Source organism: Phlebotomus argentipes, unplaced genomic scaffold (assembly GCF_947086385.1).
Source record: "Phlebotomus argentipes unplaced genomic scaffold, Phlebotomus argentipes genome assembly scaffold_18, whole genome shotgun sequence".
NCBI lineage: Eukaryota > Metazoa > Arthropoda > Insecta > Diptera > Psychodidae > Phlebotomus > Phlebotomus argentipes.
The window spans coordinates 11,481,050-11,502,505 of NW_026776177.1; the positions used below are offsets into that span (position 1 = coordinate 11,481,050).

At 43.0% G+C, this 21,456-nt stretch overlaps 4 protein-coding genes across 4 annotated transcripts; all 4 read right to left on the minus strand.

Moving 5' to 3' along the window:
- Positions 1-8,169: 8,169 nt before the first annotated feature.
- On the minus strand, positions 8,170-9,598 carry LOC132259809 (inositol monophosphatase 1-like). Its single transcript, XM_059757589.1, has 3 exons — positions 9,331-9,598; positions 8,985-9,118; positions 8,170-8,921 (listed from the first exon to the last, which is right to left on the minus strand). The coding sequence occupies exons 1-3, from the start codon at positions 9,397-9,399 to the stop codon at positions 8,291-8,293; spliced, it is 834 nt and encodes a 277-aa protein (XP_059613572.1). The 5' UTR covers positions 9,400-9,598; the 3' UTR covers positions 8,170-8,290.
- Positions 9,599-10,169: 571 nt separating this feature from the next.
- LOC132260043 (acetyl-coenzyme A synthetase) lies at positions 10,170-16,459 on the minus strand. Its single transcript, XM_059757948.1, has 7 exons — positions 15,867-16,459; positions 12,940-13,135; positions 12,337-12,876; positions 11,956-12,110; positions 11,538-11,896; positions 11,310-11,456; positions 10,170-11,243 (listed from the first exon to the last, which is right to left on the minus strand). Exons 1-7 carry the CDS (start codon positions 16,175-16,177, stop codon positions 10,954-10,956), a joined length of 1,998 nt encoding a protein of 665 aa, XP_059613931.1. The 5' UTR covers positions 16,178-16,459; the 3' UTR covers positions 10,170-10,953.
- A 1,180-nt stretch (positions 16,460-17,639) lies between these two features.
- Positions 17,640-18,591, minus strand: LOC132260044 (glycine cleavage system H protein, mitochondrial). Its single transcript, XM_059757949.1, has 2 exons — positions 18,262-18,591; positions 17,640-18,182 (listed from the first exon to the last, which is right to left on the minus strand). Exons 1-2 carry the CDS (start codon positions 18,389-18,391, stop codon positions 17,809-17,811), a joined length of 504 nt encoding a protein of 167 aa, XP_059613932.1. The 5' UTR covers positions 18,392-18,591; the 3' UTR covers positions 17,640-17,808.
- A 400-nt stretch (positions 18,592-18,991) lies between these two features.
- Positions 18,992-21,419, minus strand: LOC132260398 (uncharacterized). Its single transcript, XM_059758470.1, has 6 exons — positions 20,937-21,419; positions 20,255-20,537; positions 19,885-20,012; positions 19,634-19,822; positions 19,419-19,501; positions 18,992-19,362 (listed from the first exon to the last, which is right to left on the minus strand). Exons 1-6 carry the CDS (start codon positions 20,994-20,996, stop codon positions 19,026-19,028), a joined length of 1,080 nt encoding a protein of 359 aa, XP_059614453.1. The 5' UTR covers positions 20,997-21,419; the 3' UTR covers positions 18,992-19,025.
- Positions 21,420-21,456: the final 37 nt, after the last annotated feature.

The window sequence follows — 21,456 nt, forward strand, 5'->3', positions numbered from 1 at the left end:
GTGGATGGATGGATGACTGCGGAGTCGCAGTGCACACTGTTAAAAACCGAGCCGAAGTGGTCTAATGTCAGACTAAAGTGTTTCACTACACTCGCGTCTTTCTCGTCACGATAATTATTCGCACCGTAAATTTTTCACGAATAATTCAAAACATTTACTCATAAATCATTTTTTAACCAAAAATAATATTGCAACGATTATGTAATTTAAAAAAAAATTAAAAATTCTGAAATTGATATTGTGTCGATTGATAAAGGCAAAGAGCACAGAAATACTTTCAAATTTACTTAACCATTAAAAAATTTAATGCTGCAATGCTTCCATTTTGTGCACTAAACGAGAACCATCAGTGCAACTGCTGTGCACGTCATTTTTTCCCGTGCAGCTCGTATGCTCTGCTATAGGCAGCGAAATGTATATACGACTTTTATACTTGCCTATAGTGTGGTGTCTTGTACTGGCTACATAAAGCCAGAGCACCCAACATACAATTCAAATTCTCCACCACAGCGGCACAGATGCACACATTGTATGCGCCTCTGCCACACATTTATGCCTCCAATTGAGCATGGGACACACTCGAGGGAGAGATAAGTCATATGGAGTGGAATAATTCTTATTTGAGCTCAATTAAAATGAAAACAGAGATATTGGGCGGTGCGAAAAGCGGCGATTACATCCACAGCACCGAGAGCGAATTGGGTGAGGAGCGAGTGTGCAAGAAGTGATAAAGGCATCCGAGGAATTCAGGCACAGTTGACATTTTGAGCTAATTGTGTATTTTTCCCGGCTCAATCGCAGACGAGAGTGACGATCGCACTGGGCGATAAAATATAGTGTCTCCTCGGGGGTGGGATGTGTGCCTCATTCTAAGCAATCGCGAGCCGCGGGACGCAGAGAGGGAGCCGAGATGGGATGATCCAAAGAGAGCGCGACGTGACTCTTGTGGTGTGGGTCAGGTGCTTCTGGTTTTTGTCTCTAGACTGGCGGGAACCTCATCTTGGAGTGATGTCTTCTTGGCGCAGACACATCGTCTCTTCTACACAATTTCCTCCTCACTCGCTCTCTTTTAACATCTTTCTTGCACACATTATCTTGTTCACTGTGTACGATGTGATGCCTTGTATATCAACAACGTACAGACGCAGTATCACCAAGCTGTGAGACACTCATGAAATTCTGCGTGGCGTCCTCGAAATGTGACACACACGATTAACTTATTAATAACTGTTCAATTAATTTAAATTAAATTTAATCATTGACATGTACGCGCGCACTGCTTCAGTGTTTGTAGAGCAAGAACACTTGAAGGTTAATCATCTTCTTGCAACAGTGCCCATGGCGCACCAATCTTCTGTGCCGGCGCAGATCATCTCTCTGGCTCTAAGGTGCCAAAACGGAAGACCCCGCGCGAAATCTCAAAACCCAACCCACGGCGAAGAGGCAGGAAAACGGTGGCGAGAGCAATAATGTGCATCGACGAGTTGCTTCTTTATTATTGCTATTAGAGAAATGTTTTACACCGGGAGAAGTCACCGTGAGCGCCGTGATCAGGAGACCATAACGATTTTTGAAGGGTGACGCTCAACAGTGCGCCAAAAAAAGCGCCTCACGTGCGCAAGAGTGAGATGGAGAGCGGTCTCCGGAGCTGAACAATCCCACCAAACTCCCCCACAACCGTGCGACTTGATCGCTCAAGTCTTTCGTCTCCTCTAAATGAATCCACTCCTCTTGTCCACCTCTCGGAATTAACCACCGTTTAGGTGAGGTCACGATCAAGGGCACACACAGTTCACACGCCAAAATCTCTGAAAGTTGGACGTGACATTCTCGCAGATCTCTGCACGTTTTCCAAATTAAACTTTGAGGAAGAACCATTTGTCAAAAAGCCTGAGCTACACGCTGTTCCAACTCATAGTCAAAGTATTTATGGCACAAGAATGCCGTGCAAATCAGCCAAGAGGTGCACTCAAAGTGTAGCACTCCTTGCCAAGCGAGAGCCCGAAACAAACCCCTCGCCTTGGCAATATGCAAGTTTTCCAATCGGGACAAAGGTGCCGGAATTGAGATTCGCTGCGGAATTGGATTAGTTGGCAGTGCGGTGAGAGAGTTCCCAAGATAGGGCGACGAAGCGGCGACAAAAGGAAGACTCGCGAGGCGATGAGGTCACAAGTGGTCCGGCGAAGATGAGAACAGAATCTTCGCTTGGGCGCAACCTTCTATAGGAGTGCGACGTGTGCCCAAATTGGTAATCGCGCATAGCTCATGGATTGCGCGCATGGATGACTCTGTTGGCAGAAGCAGCAGTGGCTGACTTGAGACGCGGACACACGGCAAATATATAAAGGTGGTTTCACCAAATAAAGAACAATTGTTGTACGGTTGTGTGTATACTCCTCTGGAAGCGGCGATGAGAGAAATACCTTCTTTCGCATGGGGACACAGAAGTGGAAAATGCCAGAGAGCCACGGTGTGCCACCACAATAATGTGATCTCTTTCTTTGGGATCGCGCGGCTCACCGGGCGAAAGATAACACGGCGATATGTTCGCTCTGTGTAGCATCCCAGAAATGCGCAAAGTGCCTCCAGCTTGACTTTTGCGGTCAGGTGATCTGATTTTGGTGTTTGTCTCCTCTTCCTCATGGCGAAATCCCGCCACCAGTTTCCTTTTGATCACCCCATAACTGACGCGCGCAGTTCTCTGACCAATTTCATACTCTCCGCCAATTTTGATGCAGCCAATCAGACACTCGCGAAAAAGGGCACCAAAAGGCACATTTTTCACCTCGAAGGGGAAAAACCAATCACTTATACAGTCATGAGAAGGAGCATAAGTTCGCTTTGAAATTCATACGATGTTCCTCTGGGCGCGGAGAGAGAGCGAGAGCCGCGAGCAATGATAAAGACTTAAATGGATCGTAAATTCGATTGAATAAGTCCAAAATCGGAAATTTGTCATCAGTAAATTTAAGCACGTCGTATTTCATTGTTTTTTTCACTTATTCCTTTTCTTCTGACCCTTTTTATCGCTCTCTCTCTCTCAGAACAGAGATCTTTTTGCCAACGGCAAAGTCTAAAATCGAAATCCTAGAGCGATTGCAATTACGGTTATGACAGAGCTAAAAATATGACTCAAAATCGTTATCTCTCAACCTTGCACTTTTCGTCAAAAATCTACTTGAATTGATTTAACGGAAAATCTCTTCCGTCATCATGATATTTTATGCACTTGAGGAAAGTCTCTTAATTTGCCATTTTCATCACCACTATTTCAGTACAGAATATCTGCTATTGTAAATAATTCTGGCGCTTTTGGCATTGGCGAATATTAAGATATCAACGAAGTTTCACACTTTTGCCAATTGATTGTTTCTTTATTTTTATTTATTGCCGCTGACAGTGCGTCTGATTTGCAGAGGAGAGGATTTATGTTCCCAAATCTCTTTTGTGTTTGCTTCTGTTGTGTCTGGGTGGGGGAAAGGTGAGGTTCTAAATAAAATAATAGAAGTGCCGAGTTAATATGGTATGCATGAGACAACCTTATGAATTGAGTGGATTTTTTCGGGTGGTTCTTATTTATAAAAGTGGAGGCGTGATTGCTGTGTGCGTCTCTTCTTCGTCCGTTTGCTCCCTGTGGGCACGCAGAGTGCCTCAGAATTTAATGAAGTCGAGGAGAGAGGAATTCAGACATTTTAAATTAAATTCAATGGATATTTTTACAAAACCCAATTTCTCACACGGTGATCTTCGCAGACTGTTTGTACCCTGCGCCACCTTATAAACAATCACACAACGTCGCGCTTCAGCTTCGCGATGTAGGTGAAAGCCAGAAGCGCACCGCCGAGGAAATGTGGTGGAATTTTTTCGCCGCCCCGCCATTGAATAGTGTTCTATAATGTACTGAAACATCAAGCACGTGTCGCGATTTTTAGACGCTCCCCAGGAAGCCAAAATCATCACCCAAAAGCCGCGCGTGACTCAATGAATCGCGATCTCTTCCTCAGAAGAACAATGCGTCGTGAATCTGAGCATGGACTTAATTTGCAATTACCACCACTGTTTTTGTACATATTCTAAAATTATTTGCCCCGCACTATAAATAGCCAGCGATATTGCGAGAAAAACCCTCCTCCATGGGTTAATTTTAGTCCAATTGTTTGAGAAATAACCATTTGAGTTTTATGTGACCAATATTTTTTATACACATTCACATAATGTGGGGATGAAAATAGAATTGAAAGTTTCAAAATAATTATTCGTAATTTTAATTTTAGATTGATTTTATTCGACGCGAATCACCAGATAAATTCACAAGAACGTGGGATTTGCAGTTTTCGAAGTATTCATCCAATTCTGCTAAACTACATTTGTGTGCTCAATGGACGAGGCAATGTAGAGGAAAGCTCATCTCTTTTGATTCTAAACAATAAATTTCCTCTGGCAAATGACCCAAGCTGGAGCTTTTTGGTTACACGAAATGGCATGGATATTTTCTCTTATTTGCCAATACAGTCTCGAATAACACTAAATTAAATCCAAATATTCTTGTTTTTCCATTGTTGACACAAAGAATGAGATAAAATATGTGAGAAATCAATGGGAGGGAATAAATTAATTCGCCATGACTTGACAAAACATTCCCAGTGGCGAAAAGCACAAAACTCACAGAGCTTCCAATAAATTTTTGGTCAATGACCGATTTATTGGGTGGCCAAATAGACAACAGTCCTTTCGGGAGAATACTCGAAAGCTCACCAAATGTATAAAAGATAGAGAGAAACATTCACCGATTTATCATTGCCATATAAACTCAGACATGCTCTTTTCCTCTCTTCTATTTTTCATCATTTCCCAGCATAACTGCTTACATTATGACCGGAAGGAGATGACAAGCCCATAGCAATGTCCTGACCAACTTGCAATCAATTGTGAATCTATTGATGAGGCGTTTGTGCGATGAAAAAAATGAAGCTATGGCTGAATTTCCTGCTTTAATAACAAAATCCGTGACTTCTCCATGTCTAGAATGGCTGTTAAATGCAAAATAGAAAAGAATAGGGCAATAAAATGATTTCGTTCTGGGAGTAACAATTTTTCAGGCAATCGTTAAAAATTGCGAAAAGAAATGAGTGCCATAAAACACTTCTTTGCATCATTTTTCGCGTTCCAAGCTTTATGGACACAAAAGTTCCCATTTTCTTCGCTTCCTCTTTCCCAAGCCATATCCCAAAACTACTCGGGCAATATATCGTGTGTCCGTCCACTGGCTCAGCCGCCCATCCGTCCTCCCAGTGCTCGTAGGAATATTGTAAAATAATCATTGTCTCTTCGCTGAAAAGTTTTCCATTCTCCCAAGCATTTGGAGGTCTTGTGTATGCATGCGAAAGTATATAAAAATGCGAAAGCCATGGGATTGTATAATAGTGTTATAATAAAAGTCCGTGCGGCAGCGAGAAAAAAATCATCATAACGAAAGTTCAAATGGGTTTTCCGGATCTCTTGCCTTATGGTTGTGCTGTGTGCGGAGTTGCCAAGCAACTCGCGACGCCGTCTCGACGCTCTGGGATATAAAGTTGTGTGGCGCCTCAACGGTCCAGGCAATGAGGAGAGAGTGAGATTAATATCTTTCTTTCTCCAACGGCTCGTTTGCTCCCTCCTTCGCCCCAGACAAAGTTGGAAGTTGTGTCAATAAATTTACGATTGAGACACACATTTTTCGGGAATTGCTCCCATACTTCAATGCCTTTTCAACTCCACCTCAATTTCCTCGTGCTTTCCACGCTCTGCACTTTCGACACCGATAAACATCCTCGCGCTGTGTGTTTTTCAGGTAAAGTTTGCCGGGCTTTTAATTGATACGCCCCAATTACGTCTAGAGTAAATGTCAGAGAAAATGCTCTTCGACTTCCCTCCCTTGGACATGCAGCAAACTACCCTTGCAAGTAGTTCACAGAGTGCCTCAACAGTGAATTTGTTGAGATTCTACCAGTTAAGCAATGGCGTTATGACTCGGAAAAGCACTCGGCTTGAAATGCATGCATCTTCTCTGTCTGTGACAGATTCAAAGTTTATTTAAACATAAATTTTAAACATTTCCTCAAACAATTTCTTGTATAATTAAACGATCTTCAATAGTTTGGCAGAATTATTTGTATGGCAACTAGAGTATATCTGATGCGATACTCAACAAACTATAAACAAATGTCCAATTGAAGCTTTCTCAATCATCTCTTGACAAGTCCGTCAAAACAGAAGCAAAATCGAGATTGAGGAAAAAGTTCATCTCAGTTTTTTCTTCTCTAAAAATAAATTTTTTATCATCAAACAAATAATGGGCAACATTCTGTAAACTCAACAGTTACGGAAAAAGAAAAGAAGTGTTTTAAAATTCCTAAATATAACTCTTTGAGCATTAAATACTAGACCTGGACCTTTCGAAGAAACAGTAATTGAATCCCTTCTATTCTTATTTTTATTCAACGGAGTATTTTTCATACGATAATAAGTGATGCAACTGACCATGCAATCTCTTAACACCCCGAACAGACTGGGCTTTTTACATTGATTACACAGACCCGGGACTTTTTTACGCCCTTACGGGACCTTTTTTCCCAAAATGCCTATTTCGGCCAATTTTTGTTCGGGAAGATCGCGGAAAACGATCAGATCACCTTCGCTCTGCATTTATTTAACGTTTCATAGGAATTTTTACCGTGAAAATTCTCATTTTCGTGAAAAACATGTTAATATACTCAGCTGTGTGGCAGAGTGAAAAAGAGAATCGACACTGTAGGGTGCCTTTTTCAAGTGTCGTCACAGCTCGGGTGATTAGCACAGCCGCTCGGCACTCGTCGGACTGTTCTACTATTGTGCCAATTCGTTTGAACGTCACTCCGAGGCCAATATTTTGGAAATTGGCAAGAAATATTTAGTTTTTCGTGAAATGTATGAGCAAGACGTGAAGAATATTGCAGAGAAGTGAGAGTGGAAGATGTTTCCGGATAAAAAGCTGCATCTTCTGCGAAGGATTAGTGATAAAGGCCGGTCAATTGCAAGGCAAGTTGCAGAAGATGAGCTCAGAGAGAAATTGCCGAAGAACGTCTTCCGTGCGCATATTCTTCAGCATCACGCCAATGAATTGTTGACAAACTGAAATAGGACGATTTCTGGAGGAAAAGAATCACTGTGAACTGATTTAGAAACAACACGAGAACACGCGGTAGACGCTGAGCGAGCCATCAGATATTGAGAGCGAGCCTAATCATCAGTTTTTATCAGGAAATCCTTCGTCCCGAATTAAAATTTACGGTGAGTAATTAAAATCAAATTAAATCATGATTAGAAGTTAATGATTATGATATTTTCAGGGGATTTCTTCCAAGATCTATCCAGAATATTGCAGTACCAGTTCACCTTCTGTACTTTCCTGGACCAAAAGACGCCGCGAATAAAGATCAACGCTTTTTGATGGGGTGTGATTCAACCTGATTCCCGGCTCTAGATCTCGCTGACGCTCTCGCTAGCGTTTACTCGGAATATTCACCATTCGTGGTATTAAATACGGAACTAACAATGCAGTCGCGACCTTTATATTTTTTTAGCGAAATTATCTCAAAAATTCGGTAAGAATTGACACCAAAAACTTCCATATAAAATAATGCTTATGATTTTGAATAATTTTAATTTTGTGGGAAAAGAGAGAAATAAAAACCTTGCATAAAATGCACTTTAAATTTGTGTTTTTGACTATGACGGAGAATTAAATAGTTAATTTGAGATATTTTATGTCGATTTCCGCAATACTTTGCTGTCTGCAAAGTATAACTGAGTAATTGCCGATAGCGCCGCGTTTAGCATTAAAATCGGCGCTGTCTGCTTAACTGTAGCACAGAAGCACGAAAGCTCCAAAGCGCTAGAGCAAAAAAGGGTCTTAGAGCGAGTGCCCTAGAGAGAAGTCCCCGCTCGAAAAAAGTCCCTCAACTGTTATAAAGGTTGAGTCTGTTCGGCGTGTAAATGTCATGCTCATCTTTTTAAAGTGTGTCTCCGCTAAGCTTATCGACATCTCAAATCTGTATCTTTCAAAATGTGAGACTCAACGGACAATTGCACCTTTTAGAAATCCCTGTGCGAAATATCAATCGATTCGTTGTTGCAATCAATTAAACATGATCAATTCAATTGTTTATTCTACGCAAACTCGACACATGCAGGAAACATGAAACAATGAGTAATAAATTAGATACAATCCGACATCAATGAGAGTGATGGCGACGAAATTTCACGGGCCTCATCAATCGTCTCTGGGCTGTGGATAGAACTGCGTCAGCAGCTTGATGAAGTCCTCTGCCAGTTCGCGAGAACTCGCGGCCAGAACGCGCCTTGACATGATGTCCAGCGGGCCACCGGCTGGATCCATAGTGACGCCGCCGGCTTCGCGGACGATCAAGTCGCCAGCCGCCATGTCCCAGGCGTGAGGTCCGTACTCCCAGTTGAGGTCCGCCGCTCCCTGGGCGACCATGCACATATTGAGGGCAGCGGAACCGGTGACGCGAATCCCGTGAACCGCAGGGACAACCTTGGCCAGATTTTCAAGCGTCACGCGAACCTTGTCGGTTTCGCGGCTGGTGCCGAATTCGGTGGTTATTAAAGCTTTGTTGAGAGCTTTCTGACCGGAAACGGTTATCTTCTGACCATTGAAGTAAGCGCCTTGGCCGCGACGAGCTGTGAACTTTTGGCTGAAGACAGGATTGTAGACAACGGCCAGTTCGGCGGATTTGTTCACCCACAGTGCAATGGATACGCAAGATTGCGGGTAACTGTGCACGAAATTCATGGTTCCATCCACAGGATCAATAATCCAAGTGGGATCGTCTGTCAGCAGAGATTTCCGACCTTCCCCGAAAGCCTCCTCGCCAATGAATCTGCCCAAGAGATTTAAAAAGTCATTAGAATTCTAGAAAGGATATCTCTTACTTCATAACTACTTGTGGGAGGGAAACTTCTCGTGGAGTCCATCGACCAGGAGCTTCTCAACCTGCTGGTCCGTCTCCGTAACCAAGTCAATGTCATCCGTCTTCTCAGCAACAGTCTTGGATCCCGAATTCCGGGCAGCGATAAGCTGAAATGCAGGAAGAGAAACAGACAGGAAAGCATATTATCGGCACATGTTTACAGCATTACATAATAACTCCGCCCGATAAAGCCTCAATATCAAAACCACAAACTATAAATTAAACATATAAAAAATTCACATCGACACCTTGATGGAAAATTTTCACAATCTACCCCAACCCCATCCCACTAATGGAAACTCAATGGAAAATTACTCACTTTTCCAGCTTCGTCGACGAGTTTGTTTACCGTCTCCCAGCACAAATCCCAATCCCGATCAGAAGCCATTCGGTGTGGTTGAATCGGAGCAGCACTAATTTACAAAATATGCTTTTCGGCAGATGACTGAGGACCGAATGAACTGGGACGATTTTTGTGTGTTGAATTTTCCACAAAGCGAGCGTGTGTGCTCAAAATAAAAAGTGAGATAAACGTCAAATGCCGTGAAACAAGCATGCTTGCCGAAGAACAGACGTAAGAGCGCCCGAATATGGTCAGAGAGCTCGTAAAATTTCAGCATTCATTCGCCAAGAGCTTTGAGGAAACTCGGGAAGTAGAGTTTGGTGTCTATTCGATATACCAGATTCTGATGTGTCTGAATGTGTTAGTTAACACTTCTCATCATTTTCTATACATACAGTGTGTAATCTTCATGCATCCTTTACACGTTGTCATTCCTTTGCAATGCATCATTATATTATCAAATTTCTGGCAGTTGTTGCAGTGGACTGAAAACCAAATCTGAAACTTCTTCTCGAGTTTGAGAGGTTCGAAGTGCATTGCAAATCTGTCTAAGCAAAATCACATGAAAATAACAGAAATTTTCATGTGGGAACTCTCTCTGCAGCGAAATAGTTTCTTATCAGTGTTCATGAACCAGAAATTACTGCATACAGTGATTAAAGCGATTGAGGACAAAATATAATTACAAGAAAATTGAAGAGTTGTGCTGCAAGCGAGATAGTGAAAATAAAACAACATTTTTTCCACAAAATGCTCCTTAATTTTGAAGAAGGGAATGCAAGCAAAAAAAGCTATAGTTTTGCAAGATAATCTTTTAATATTATTATCTTCAACACATTAATAGTTTTTTTCATCTCTAAATATATATATAGTTTTCGTGTATATTTCCTGCTCAACAATTAGATATTTCTTCGCACTGAACATTTCAGTTAAATAGTGACGTTTCTTTCATTCTCTTTCTCTTCTTTCTAAAATGTGAATGATAAGCCAGCAACAAGAAACAATTATGTATTTATATAAATAGCATATTTTTCCATTTATAGAGTAAAATTTGTTCCAAGCGAGTCCAAAAAAGGGATGTGACACGCTGGAATGATATGTATTTTTTTGGGCGGTTGTGAATACACATTAAATATTCAATATATTTTAGCATTTCTCTTGATTCCTTATTTCATGTCACTTTTGTCGCATTGCTATATTTAGACACTAAATAGATTCACATATTGCCAAAAGCGTAAAGACTAATTAGAAGATAAATTATTGGAAGTTAACATGTAAAAAACAAGATATTGCGAGAATTTTTGTTCAAAGGAACAGCTTTTCTTTAATTATTGCGAAAATGCATCTCTTTACAGTAAAATATAAAAAAATATTCATACACAACAAACTCATTCAAACGACTCAAAGTCCTATTCAAAAAAAATACAGCATCACATCTCACAGATTTCTCTCTTAGCCCTGCAGAAGAATTTCCTAACAAGTAACTTAAGCTATGGTGAATGTTAAATTAAAAACTCGTCTTTGCGTCTATCGAGCATTCATCTCAGTGTGTTGGCTAATCCTAGGCTTTTACAGTAAGATCTCTGAAGAACAGACGCCTTAGGGGCGGTTCTGGAACAACTGCTCCACAATAGATTCATCGGCTAGGGTGGAAATATCACCCACATCGCGATCATTTATGGCCACTTTGCGCAGAATGCGCCGCATAATCTTGCCAGATCTCGTCTTGGGAAGCCCAGGAGCGTGCTGAATGACGTCCGGCTGGGCGAATGGTCCGATCCTCTCGCGCACAAGCTTCTTCAGTTCATCCACGAGCTTCTTATCGAACGGAGAATTTTCGTTGGGGGTGATGAAGCAGTAGAGACACTCGCCCTTGACAGGATGAGGTCCTGAAGTAATATGAGAACAAATCAATAGTGTCTCCATGAAAATTGAAGATTGACAGATAAACTCACGTGCGACTACAGCCGCTTCTGAAACGCTGTTGTGCTTCGTCAGAACTGACTCCACTTCAGCCGTGGACATCAAGTGGCCAGAAACGTTGAGCATATCATCGACACGCCCGGTAATCCACAGATATCCGTCGGCATCACGGCGAGCACCTGAAATAATCCGCAAATAGTGCCATTGAGTTTGGGGCCACTTTTGGCAGATAAGCCTCCAGCCAGACAGATAACACTCACCGTCTCCGGTGCAGTAATAGCCGGGGAACTTTGAGAAGTAGGTAGTCTCGAAGCGCTCGTGATTATTGAATAGCGTGCGCATCATTCCCGGCCAAGGGCGTGAGAAGACGAGGTATCCCTCACCCTCTCCTTCAATCTCCTTGCCACCCTCATCCAGGAGAATCGGTTGCACGCCGAAGAAAGGAAAACTAGCAGACCCGGGTTTCATTGGTGTGGCTCCGGGAAGTGGAGTGATCACGTGTCCTCCGGTTTCTGTCTGCCAGAAAGTGTCGACAATGGAGCACTTTTCCTGGCCAACGAGGCGATAGTACCAGAGCCATGCCTCAGGATTGATAGGCTCTCCCACGCTGCCCAGCACCCTGCAATTGGGACAAGAAATTAGTTGAGACATGACAGATAATAATGATCAAGTTCTCACCTTAGAGACGATACATCATGTTTCTTCACAGGCTCATCGCCGAATTTCATGAGAGCCCTTATGGCTGTTGGCGCAGTGTAGAATTGATTAACCTTGTACTTGTTAACAACTTGCCAATAGCGATCGTTGCCCGGGAAGAATGGTGTCCCTTCAAACTGCAATTGAAATTACATTGATGATTGGAATTCTAATCTGTTCTCATGAAAAATTCATCGACAAATCATATTCGAAAGCTTCGAAAGCCTGTGATTGTTTGAAATATCAATCATTCAATCTGTTTCACGCCAGACGTGATTGTTAATCATTTAGGGTCGACAACTGTTATCAGCTGTCTCACTGTGACAAAAAGTATTGATCCTTAGAACTGGAAAACGAACGCACCATTACAGAAGTGGCTCCATTGGCAAGAGGACCGTACACAACGTAAGTATGACCGGTGATCCATCCAATATCCGCGGTGCACCAGTAAATATCACCAGGCTTGTAATCGAACACGAGTTTCAGCGTTGTGCTGGCGTAGAGCAGGTAGCCGGCAGTCGTGTGCAGAACTCCTTTGGGTTTCCCCGTGGACCCACTTGTGTACAGCATGAAGAGTGGATCCTCCGCTTCCATCCACTCAGGATAGCAGGCCGGCTCGTGGTTCTCCATCTCCTGATGCCACCAGAAGTCTCGATCATCATTCCATGGAATATTTATATCCTCAGATCCCTCCTTCCCCGCTGTGACGCGATTCATGTGAGCCACAACGATGCAAGCCTCAACGCGATGCCCGAGGGTCTCGCATTTCTCCAGAGCTTCGTCGCACAGAGCTTTCAGTGGCAAAGCTTTCTCGCCTCGCCATGCGCCGTCTGCCGTGATCAGTACCTTTGCTTTGCAGTCGTTCATGCGCTCAGCCAGGGAGTCTGGGGAGAAGCCAGCAAACTGGAAATAAAAGTAAATTTAAGCATAACTGGTCAATAAAAATCCCTTACAATTGCCACTTACCACAATGGAATGGACAGCCCCAATTCGCGCGCACGCAAGCATCGCCACTGGCAATTCCAACACCATCGGCATGTAAATGGACACTCTGTCGCCCTTCCTGACTCCGTGCTCCTTCAGGACATTAGCGAATCTGCAGACTTCTTCCAGCAGCTTTCTGTACGTCAATCGACTGTAATCATCCGGATGATTGCCTTCCCTGCAAAAGTGCACTTATGAGAGAAAATCGAGAAAATTGAGGGAAAATTGCAACATCACGCCTTGAATTTATTCAAGTCGTGATGCATTTTCAATGCCACACGACACCCTATGCAACAGTATAATGTTAAGAAAATGTATTATCGATGATCCTTGGAGGAGAATCTTATGACCCCTTTTGTAATGCAAAGTGAATGTGGCAAAAGAAAAATATTCCTAGCAATTTGTTATGCGATTCACTTATTAATTTGGTTACCAAATTTTTACAGCAAAAAAAAAAAACATTTGTAGGTGTTTTACCATGAAAATGTTCACACTTGGCTCTTGTGTTGTGTTGTCTATCGTTGAACTTGATTAGAAATTCCGATCATGATCGTGTGCTTTTGAAGCCACACTGAAGAGCTTCCTAATGAGACATTTCTTTCAGTTTTTTCCGCAACCATCACAAGGACGACTCACTCATTAAAATGCAGTGAAACATAGAGGAATACGAGGTATTTTTTGGGAAATGATTGATAGCGTTTCTCGGAAGTATTCCGCGCCACCAAAGAGATACTGAGCTATCACAGCAGAGATATGAGAAGAACATGGAGCCAGATAGTAATTGGGTGAAATATGTGAATCAGCAAAAAGTGCCAATTTGGCCTTAGACTTGATTACAAAAATGCAGTAATAAATGCTGACAACCTGTCTTCATTGAAACGCCACCTTTTTCGCTAAATTGTGACAGACTCTTCGAGAGTGTTGTTAGACAACTATTGGCCTGTGTTTGCATATTTCTTATCTTTACACCATTGAGGCTATTCACTTAAAAATTGTAAAAAAACGCCCGTCTAGAATGGACATGACTGACCTTCCGATGCTGAGCTAATGATTTTCATTCAGCACTATGTGTATTAGTTACATAATCATCAATATGTACACAGTTCTGGTGTGGAGTAGAAACATTTGTACCTTTTTCGACTGCTTCATGGTATATGTGAACAATCGTGTGCAAACACCTCAGAAATTTTAATATTTTCCCCTTGATTGTGTGTGGAATTATTTCAAATCGACACACGAATACTCCGCACTTCTATGAAGTATTTTTGGCATCGGCATTAATTATTCGGTGAGCAATACCAGATCGCTTGTCCAAAATCCCATTAGTTTGGATTTAAGTGTTGGTATGCATTAGACAATCAACAATTTAGCCACTTTCTCTAGATTCACTGCGTGGAGAGCAGATTTTGAGAGATGAACGTGTCTCTCTTTTGTGTCGCATGACCATGAATCACGAGAGTTTCACTTCCAAATTGCCACTCGAATATGATTTGAGTAAATATTTGCATACAGATAACGAGATATGTTACGTAACATTCTGTAATTGTCTTCACTTAAACGTCCTTGATTGTTGTCCTGCTGTTGATTCTTCTTTTCTTGTAAAGGCGTGGGTAGACTATCGAGAGGCACATTATTGATTGCACACGAAGGCTATGAATGAGACTCTTAAAGTAAGAGAAATTACAATCCTTGGCTAGAGCTTTGGTCCAGTTTTTCTAGTGCCACTATAAATCCTGTCCTTAACCTCTGAACTTCAAGTGGAAAAATGACATGTGAATCACTGAAAGGCGATCAATTCACCTAGTGACCTATATATGAGCTAGAAGTGTGGAAAGAAACTCGCGCATTTTCTTTCATTTCACATATGAGTAATAAAATTTTATTCATTCATGTCACTCAAATAGGGAATAAATCAATAAAAAGAAAATTAAAAGTAATATTGAGACTATTGTATCAGACTTTTAAAGGTAATTTCTACGATAATGTGCAAAAGAAAAGCGACACATCGGTAATAAAAAATTGGAATTGTTTCACCTCACTTGGAATGACCCTGAGAATCAAAAAAAATTATGTATTCAAATTTCTAGTCAAGTTTTTATTGACTACAATTATCTTGGCGATTATTAAATACTGGAAGGTTTAGGAATTACATTTGAAAAACTGCATTTCAGCTTGTTACAAAATACTGAAACTCTCTTCCAATGAAATGAATTTTCATAAGAAAACTGGATTTTTTGAATAGATGTGTTTATTTGTTTGCTTATGCCCTTGAATGTTTCAGTAATTTATGTGCATACAGATAAATATCGAAATTTTTCCCACAACGAGTAAAATCAACTAATACAATAATCTAATTCACTCGTCAATTTGTCTTGTTTTCTTTAGAAAATCAGCCCTTCCCTTTACGATGAAATCCACAGTAAATCACCCTTTCCGAGCGGTCGCATTAACTGCTGAAACAAGGTTCAGACAGTTCAGACATCTCTGAATTGTAACAAAGAACATCAACTTCCGTGAATATTTGTTCTGAATTTTAATTATCTCACACAACGTGTTGTGTTTTACTATCTGAAACTGGAATTCGTGTGCCAACGTCTACTATCTCCCAAAATGCTATGTGTGAATAAAGAGACTGATGATGTAATTGGGATTCTGGGATGCTCAGAAAAAAGTGTCTTGGTGGAAATTTTGCGTCAATTGGAGAAAATTTGCACTCCGTCGCTAATTCAATGATTCCCAATTATGATGTTCACTTTTCGGGGTCCCCCCGATGAGGGTGTAAGTGGAGAGCAATTGCGGGGGTAGTTTAAGTAGGCTGAGAGAAGCGTAGGTGAGAAATCAATAGCAAATCCACATTGTTTATGGCGGATTGGTGAAAATGGCAGTGCGGGAAAAATCGATAGACTCACCAGTAGTACGCAATACTGTCTCCATGGCCGTTCTTCACGTTCCTGTCCAGGAGGTTGTAGCAGATATTGGTGGAGGCTCCCTCCATCCACTTGATGGACACTGGCCCGTTGGAGATGTCGAAGTTGTACTGGCAGAACTTGGCGGGATCCGCCGCGGTCTCCCAGTGGAACTGCTTCGCAATGTTGCCCCAGAACTGCGCTGGGTTGTCCAGGGACTGCTTATGCAGCTCCCTGTATTGCTCCATGCTGGACACATAGGCCGACCGACTGATGGCCGGATTGGGCTCATACACTGTCTTCTCCGAAGGCATTTTTCCACCCACTTTCACACACTCGCGGATCAATAACTTGGGGGACGAGCCCTTTTCCTCCAGGAAAACTCCTCGCACTCAAGGGCACGCGTGAACACTGGCGCGAGAAAGGGGGCCGCAAAGAGGCGATGCGAGACACAGCACAGACACAAAGGCAGTGTCCGGAGGTGATTAGAAGTGGCCTGAAATTGGGTGACAGAGATTTTGTGACGCAGCACAACTCTGCTCAGCGACTGGTGGACAGCGACTGACTCAAGTCTCTCCGACCAGAGAGGCTTTGGCGGGGAAATAGCATGGCGCATGACGCACCACATGTGCCGAGTGGAAGCGCCGCCAGGAGAGGGGCGGAAGCCCATCTTTTCGGATATGGTCGGTATCATGATTCCAAGGTATCTACTGTCTGTCTCGCTCTCTCAGACATTCTCGCGTGGTAATCATGTGATGTCCAGAATTTCCATCCTAGAGACACGAGGCAGCTTCCCACCAATTTTTTTCACTCATACGCATCTTCTTTCCGCTTTCCTTTGTGGCATCCCACCCCGTGAGTCCCTAAGGTTGTTGACCTCAATCGAACAGTGGAAAACTATGAATGACGTCATCGTGAACATTTAACGATTCACTCTAAAATTAGAACTGTGAAAAGGCATGAAAAATTTGTTTATTTTTACGAATTTGGCCAATGATTTCGGAGTAAATGCTCTTCAATACTAATTTCACGAAATTGAATAGAATTTTCAGAACTCATGCAACATTTTGCAATTGATACATAGATCTAACGATCATATATCTAAGCGATTTGCGATCAGTACCTTTAGGAGATTTGTTATGGACTCTAATTTCTACATAACATGTATGTTTTCTATTTCTCTATTGCTTTTTCATTTTACATACATATTTTCATATTCAGTTTAATTCCTTTCCTTCTCTTAATTATTTTAAATCTTACCTGCTTCACAGGATCCTCTTTCCTTAACTAGGAAATCTCTGATGCAACTCCTTTGCTTTTCCATTGAAATTCTTTGTTTTCTCTCTACACAATCACTGAGTAATTTCAAGTGATTGTCCGCAAATCCCTGCTGATGAACTTGCGTGACACAGTGCCATGATATCACCAGCTCTTCGTCGTAAAACAAGCCTTATCAAGTGAGGATGCCAAAGTTCCAATGTTTTATGACGAAACTTTGGGGGCCTCATGCGCAAAAAGCCGCCAAGGGATTTCAAGTTCAATGCTGGGCGCTGATTTCATGTAGCCCGGTGAGCAGGTGAAAACAGAAGGTGTGTCTCTGGATCAGGAGACAATCGTACGATTGCTGATAAGGTGGCTTATTGCCCTGATCGATGTCAAGGTCCGGGAGAGACAGTTGAGGTCAAAGAGGACCACTTAGGCATGTAATTGTCGGACAGACGCGCAATTGGCAGACGGGGAGGACCTTATCTGCCTGGAGAGTGGCTGAGAAGCTAATCTCTGTTTGTGGATTTTAATACAACCGAGAATTCGTTATATAACTAAGTAGTCAAAAAATTGCGGCATATCAGTTTTGTTTGAACTCATTTCGCCCCGCGCGGAGGGTGATAAGCTTTGGTGCACGAGCTACTGATGCCCAGATGGAGCGTTATCATCCGGAGAAGCTTCAGTGGTCGTCGCTCTTCAGGAACTCCTCATACTGTTTCTCGTCCATGAGCGCAGCCACCTCCTCGGGCTTGCTCAGCTCCACTCGGAATAGCCATCCCTTGTCATAGCAGGACGTGTTGATGAGGCTGGGCGTCTCCTCCACGGCGGTGTTCTTCTCCGTCACCTTTCCGGACACCGGCGAGTACAGCTCGCTAGCGGCCTTCACGCTCTCCAGCGCTCCGCACTCGTCCTTCTGGCTCAGGTTTGTGCCCACGTCCGGCAGTTGGGCATAAACTACGTCTCCCAGCGCCTCTTGGGCGTAATGTGAGATGCCCACGGTGCCCACGGAGCCTTCAACCGAAACCCATTCGTGCTTGTCCGTGTATCGTCTCTCTGGAAAGGCAGAGGATAACCTTACTCTCCAATTCACGTGTGTCTGATCTTTCTGAATCATTCCAAGAGTCTTCCTTACCTGCATGGCAGACGGTCTGTAAGCTGAAACACCGGGAAACAGCCGGTGATGAGGTCTTGGCTAAGAATGCCCTTCCCGGAGAGTTTACGGCCAGCCGGCAGAGCCTGAACATTGACTGAGAAAGCACCATGTTTTCACACAATTTTCCACAAAATCCACAGAGATTTCACACAAGACTGCTTTCGGCACAAGTGCTGGTTCACTAATGATGAGTCGAATGCTGAATTACGCTGTTTTCATAGCGAGGATATAAATAAATTGGAAATTCTCTCCGTGTTGATAAGAAAACTGTCAACTCCTCGGCACACAAACACACTCTCGTGAGCTTTTTCGCAACTCGGCGAAAAAGCTGTCGCTCTCTTTGAATTCAACGGTCGTTGGCCATGCGACTGAGCTGGACATTTAAAAAATGTCCTTTTTGTGGAGAAACTATCTGTGAATCCTGAGTAAATGGGAGGAAACACCACTGACAGCATGATCAGAAGCCCTGTTGAGACATATTTTCGCAATCGAACACAATCCATAACTGTGCTATCGCGCTAAAGGTCACTGCTTTGATCTGACCTCTTGCCAGTGATCTGCGAAGTCAACCTCTTTGCAGGGGGGCATCTTGTTATCGCAACAGTCTGACACGTTTCCACAAATGTTCGACGTTCTACATATAGTCTCAGTCTCGCCCAGAAGCGATAGGCAGCAATGGGAACGGCGAGAAATTCCTAAATTTCCTCAATTTCTCTATTCAATGAAATGATGTCTGTCTACATTTACTGATATCTCGACGCTCTGAGGGCGGACTTGAGCGCCGGGCGATTCTCGTAAGGGTTCCCCCTGGGCATTGGTGGACTGTAGTCTGGAGCTGGGACTCCGGGTTCGTTCCTGAAGCTGTTGCGATGATTGATCTCTCGAGCCACACTCTGCGCGGCATCGCGGCGGAGAATCACGTCATCGTCACGGCGACGGACAACAGGCGGCGGCGGTTGCTGCACCGGATGAAGTTCATACGTAGAGACGCCGCGTCGATAATCACGATCGTCAGGAGCTGCGTGACGATCAGGATTGAAGGAGCTCGGAGTTTGCCAGACGCTCGCTGGACGCGCGTTGCTACAAAGGCAGAAAGGGATAAGTGATCAGGCAGTTTTTGCATCGTTTTATCTTACCTAAATCCATACGCGTCGATCGGTTTCTCGTGCTTATTGAGAGAATGCGGTTCGGAAGCGAAAGTCACGTTATCAACTCCGGCCTGAAAAGTCCCAGAAATCAATTAAAAATCACATAACACGGAGGAATTGCTGGCTGTTAACATATCATTGAAGAGTTAAGCACAATATGACACATCTTATCTCTCCGTTTGGGTAAATCTAGCGAAAATTACCTTCATGCGATTGTGATCGGAAATCTTGAAAGTGTGCGTGAAGAGATAGAGAGCTAGGAAGACATTAATGAGCCACAAGAGGAATCCGCGGAATGCCACTCCCATCAAGACGCCCGCCGAAGCCTGAGCAGCCAGAAGGATCGCATGATTGATCGTTGCTCCCACGAAGTCAATTGTATAAGCATGGTCCTGAAGAGTGTTGATCATTCGCATTAGAACTTCCATCGGCACTGATTGAATAATGATCTTACCATAATGGTTCCGTAATCGAGTCCAAAGAGGATTCCCAAAGCCATGTCCACAATCGAGATGGCCAAGGTGAGGAAAATCCAAATGTAGAGAAAGATGTTGGCATATCTTATGTATTCCTCTTTGCACGCTGAAATAAGTCGATCGAATGAGTTATCAGAGGAGTGAATAATGGGGTTTCACACAGGAAAGTCTCCGCTTAATCAATCAGAATTGCAATCAAAGGCTATTATCTTTATCAGTACATCTTTATGATTGGTAATATGTTATTATTAGGAAAAATATCAGCTCTGTGCGATCTTTGATATAAATTTGTGATAATACGAAGATCTTTTAGAGAAAAGTTAATTAAATAGCATCGACGACACTTACTTATGATGATCGTGAGGGAACTGATGAGCCAGAAGAAGGAGATGATGAGGTATGTCCAGGCCATGGCGTGGACATCGATGGGCTCCAGGAGCGGCAAGCCATCCACCACGCCGAAGTCTATGGCGGGAAAGTGGGGCAGGTCGCAGGGTCCGCGGAAGTAGACGTGGAAGAATGTGAGCTCTAAGAGGGATCCCATGCTCGGCCAGACATTCTCGAAGCTCATGTGGCAATAATAGGCGGTCAGTCCGACGATGGCAAAGGCTATCCACAGTAGCGCTTGCAGCTGCGATAGTGAGATACAGTGTGTAAAAACGATAAGAGTGGGCCAATGTAATGTGTCTTTAATCAAAATCACGACACAGTCTTGTTATTGATGGTGTTTCGGCGCCTTTATCAGCCCGCCTAGCATCTCGCCGTTTTTTCATGCCCTCACTTGGACGTCAAATCTTGTGAGCTTAACAACATAATTCCACAGACGATTAAGTGTTATTACACGCGATTTATGCTGGGGCTGGGCTTTCGATGATGACATCGGAATTGTCTTGAATCACGATCATGAATCAAAGTCTTTGTTCGCAGGTTGACAGCAAAACTCCATCAAATACTGCAATTTTTGCCATTGCATTGGCGAAAATCCACGCGCAAGTCATTTAGATGAATCACGACCGAGGATGACACTTACCATTCCAATCACTCCTGCAAAAATCACTACTGGGCGAAGGTACTTGAAGGACGAATACATTTTCTATCTTTTGCCTTTGTCCTGCAACTTCTGAACAACGTTCTCACTTTTCCTTCCACCAGTTGATATAGAATTGTGGGAGAAATCCTTCTTTTCTTGGCGGATTCGCCTCCCTCTTTCACATGAGCGCAACTTTTGAATTTCGGCACCGAGTCACAATTCACACTGTCGATCGGTTCAGGTGAGAATCGCTGGCAAAGCTCTCTCTCTCACTGCGAAAATTCGATAAGACACTTTTCACACACAAATCCTTATCGCCACCCACGATATCGTGGCCGGAGAGTGAGTATGTGAATTAATCAAAATATCAGTCAAAGGGTGACAGATTAGCTGAAATTCCAATCAACTGAGAAATTCAATCAGTCTTAAGATATCAAGTCTCCAAACTTCGTTGAAAAAACTCTATTCTTCGAATTCCTAAGCTCTCTGAACAACATCTAGCGGATTGGTGATAAGTGAA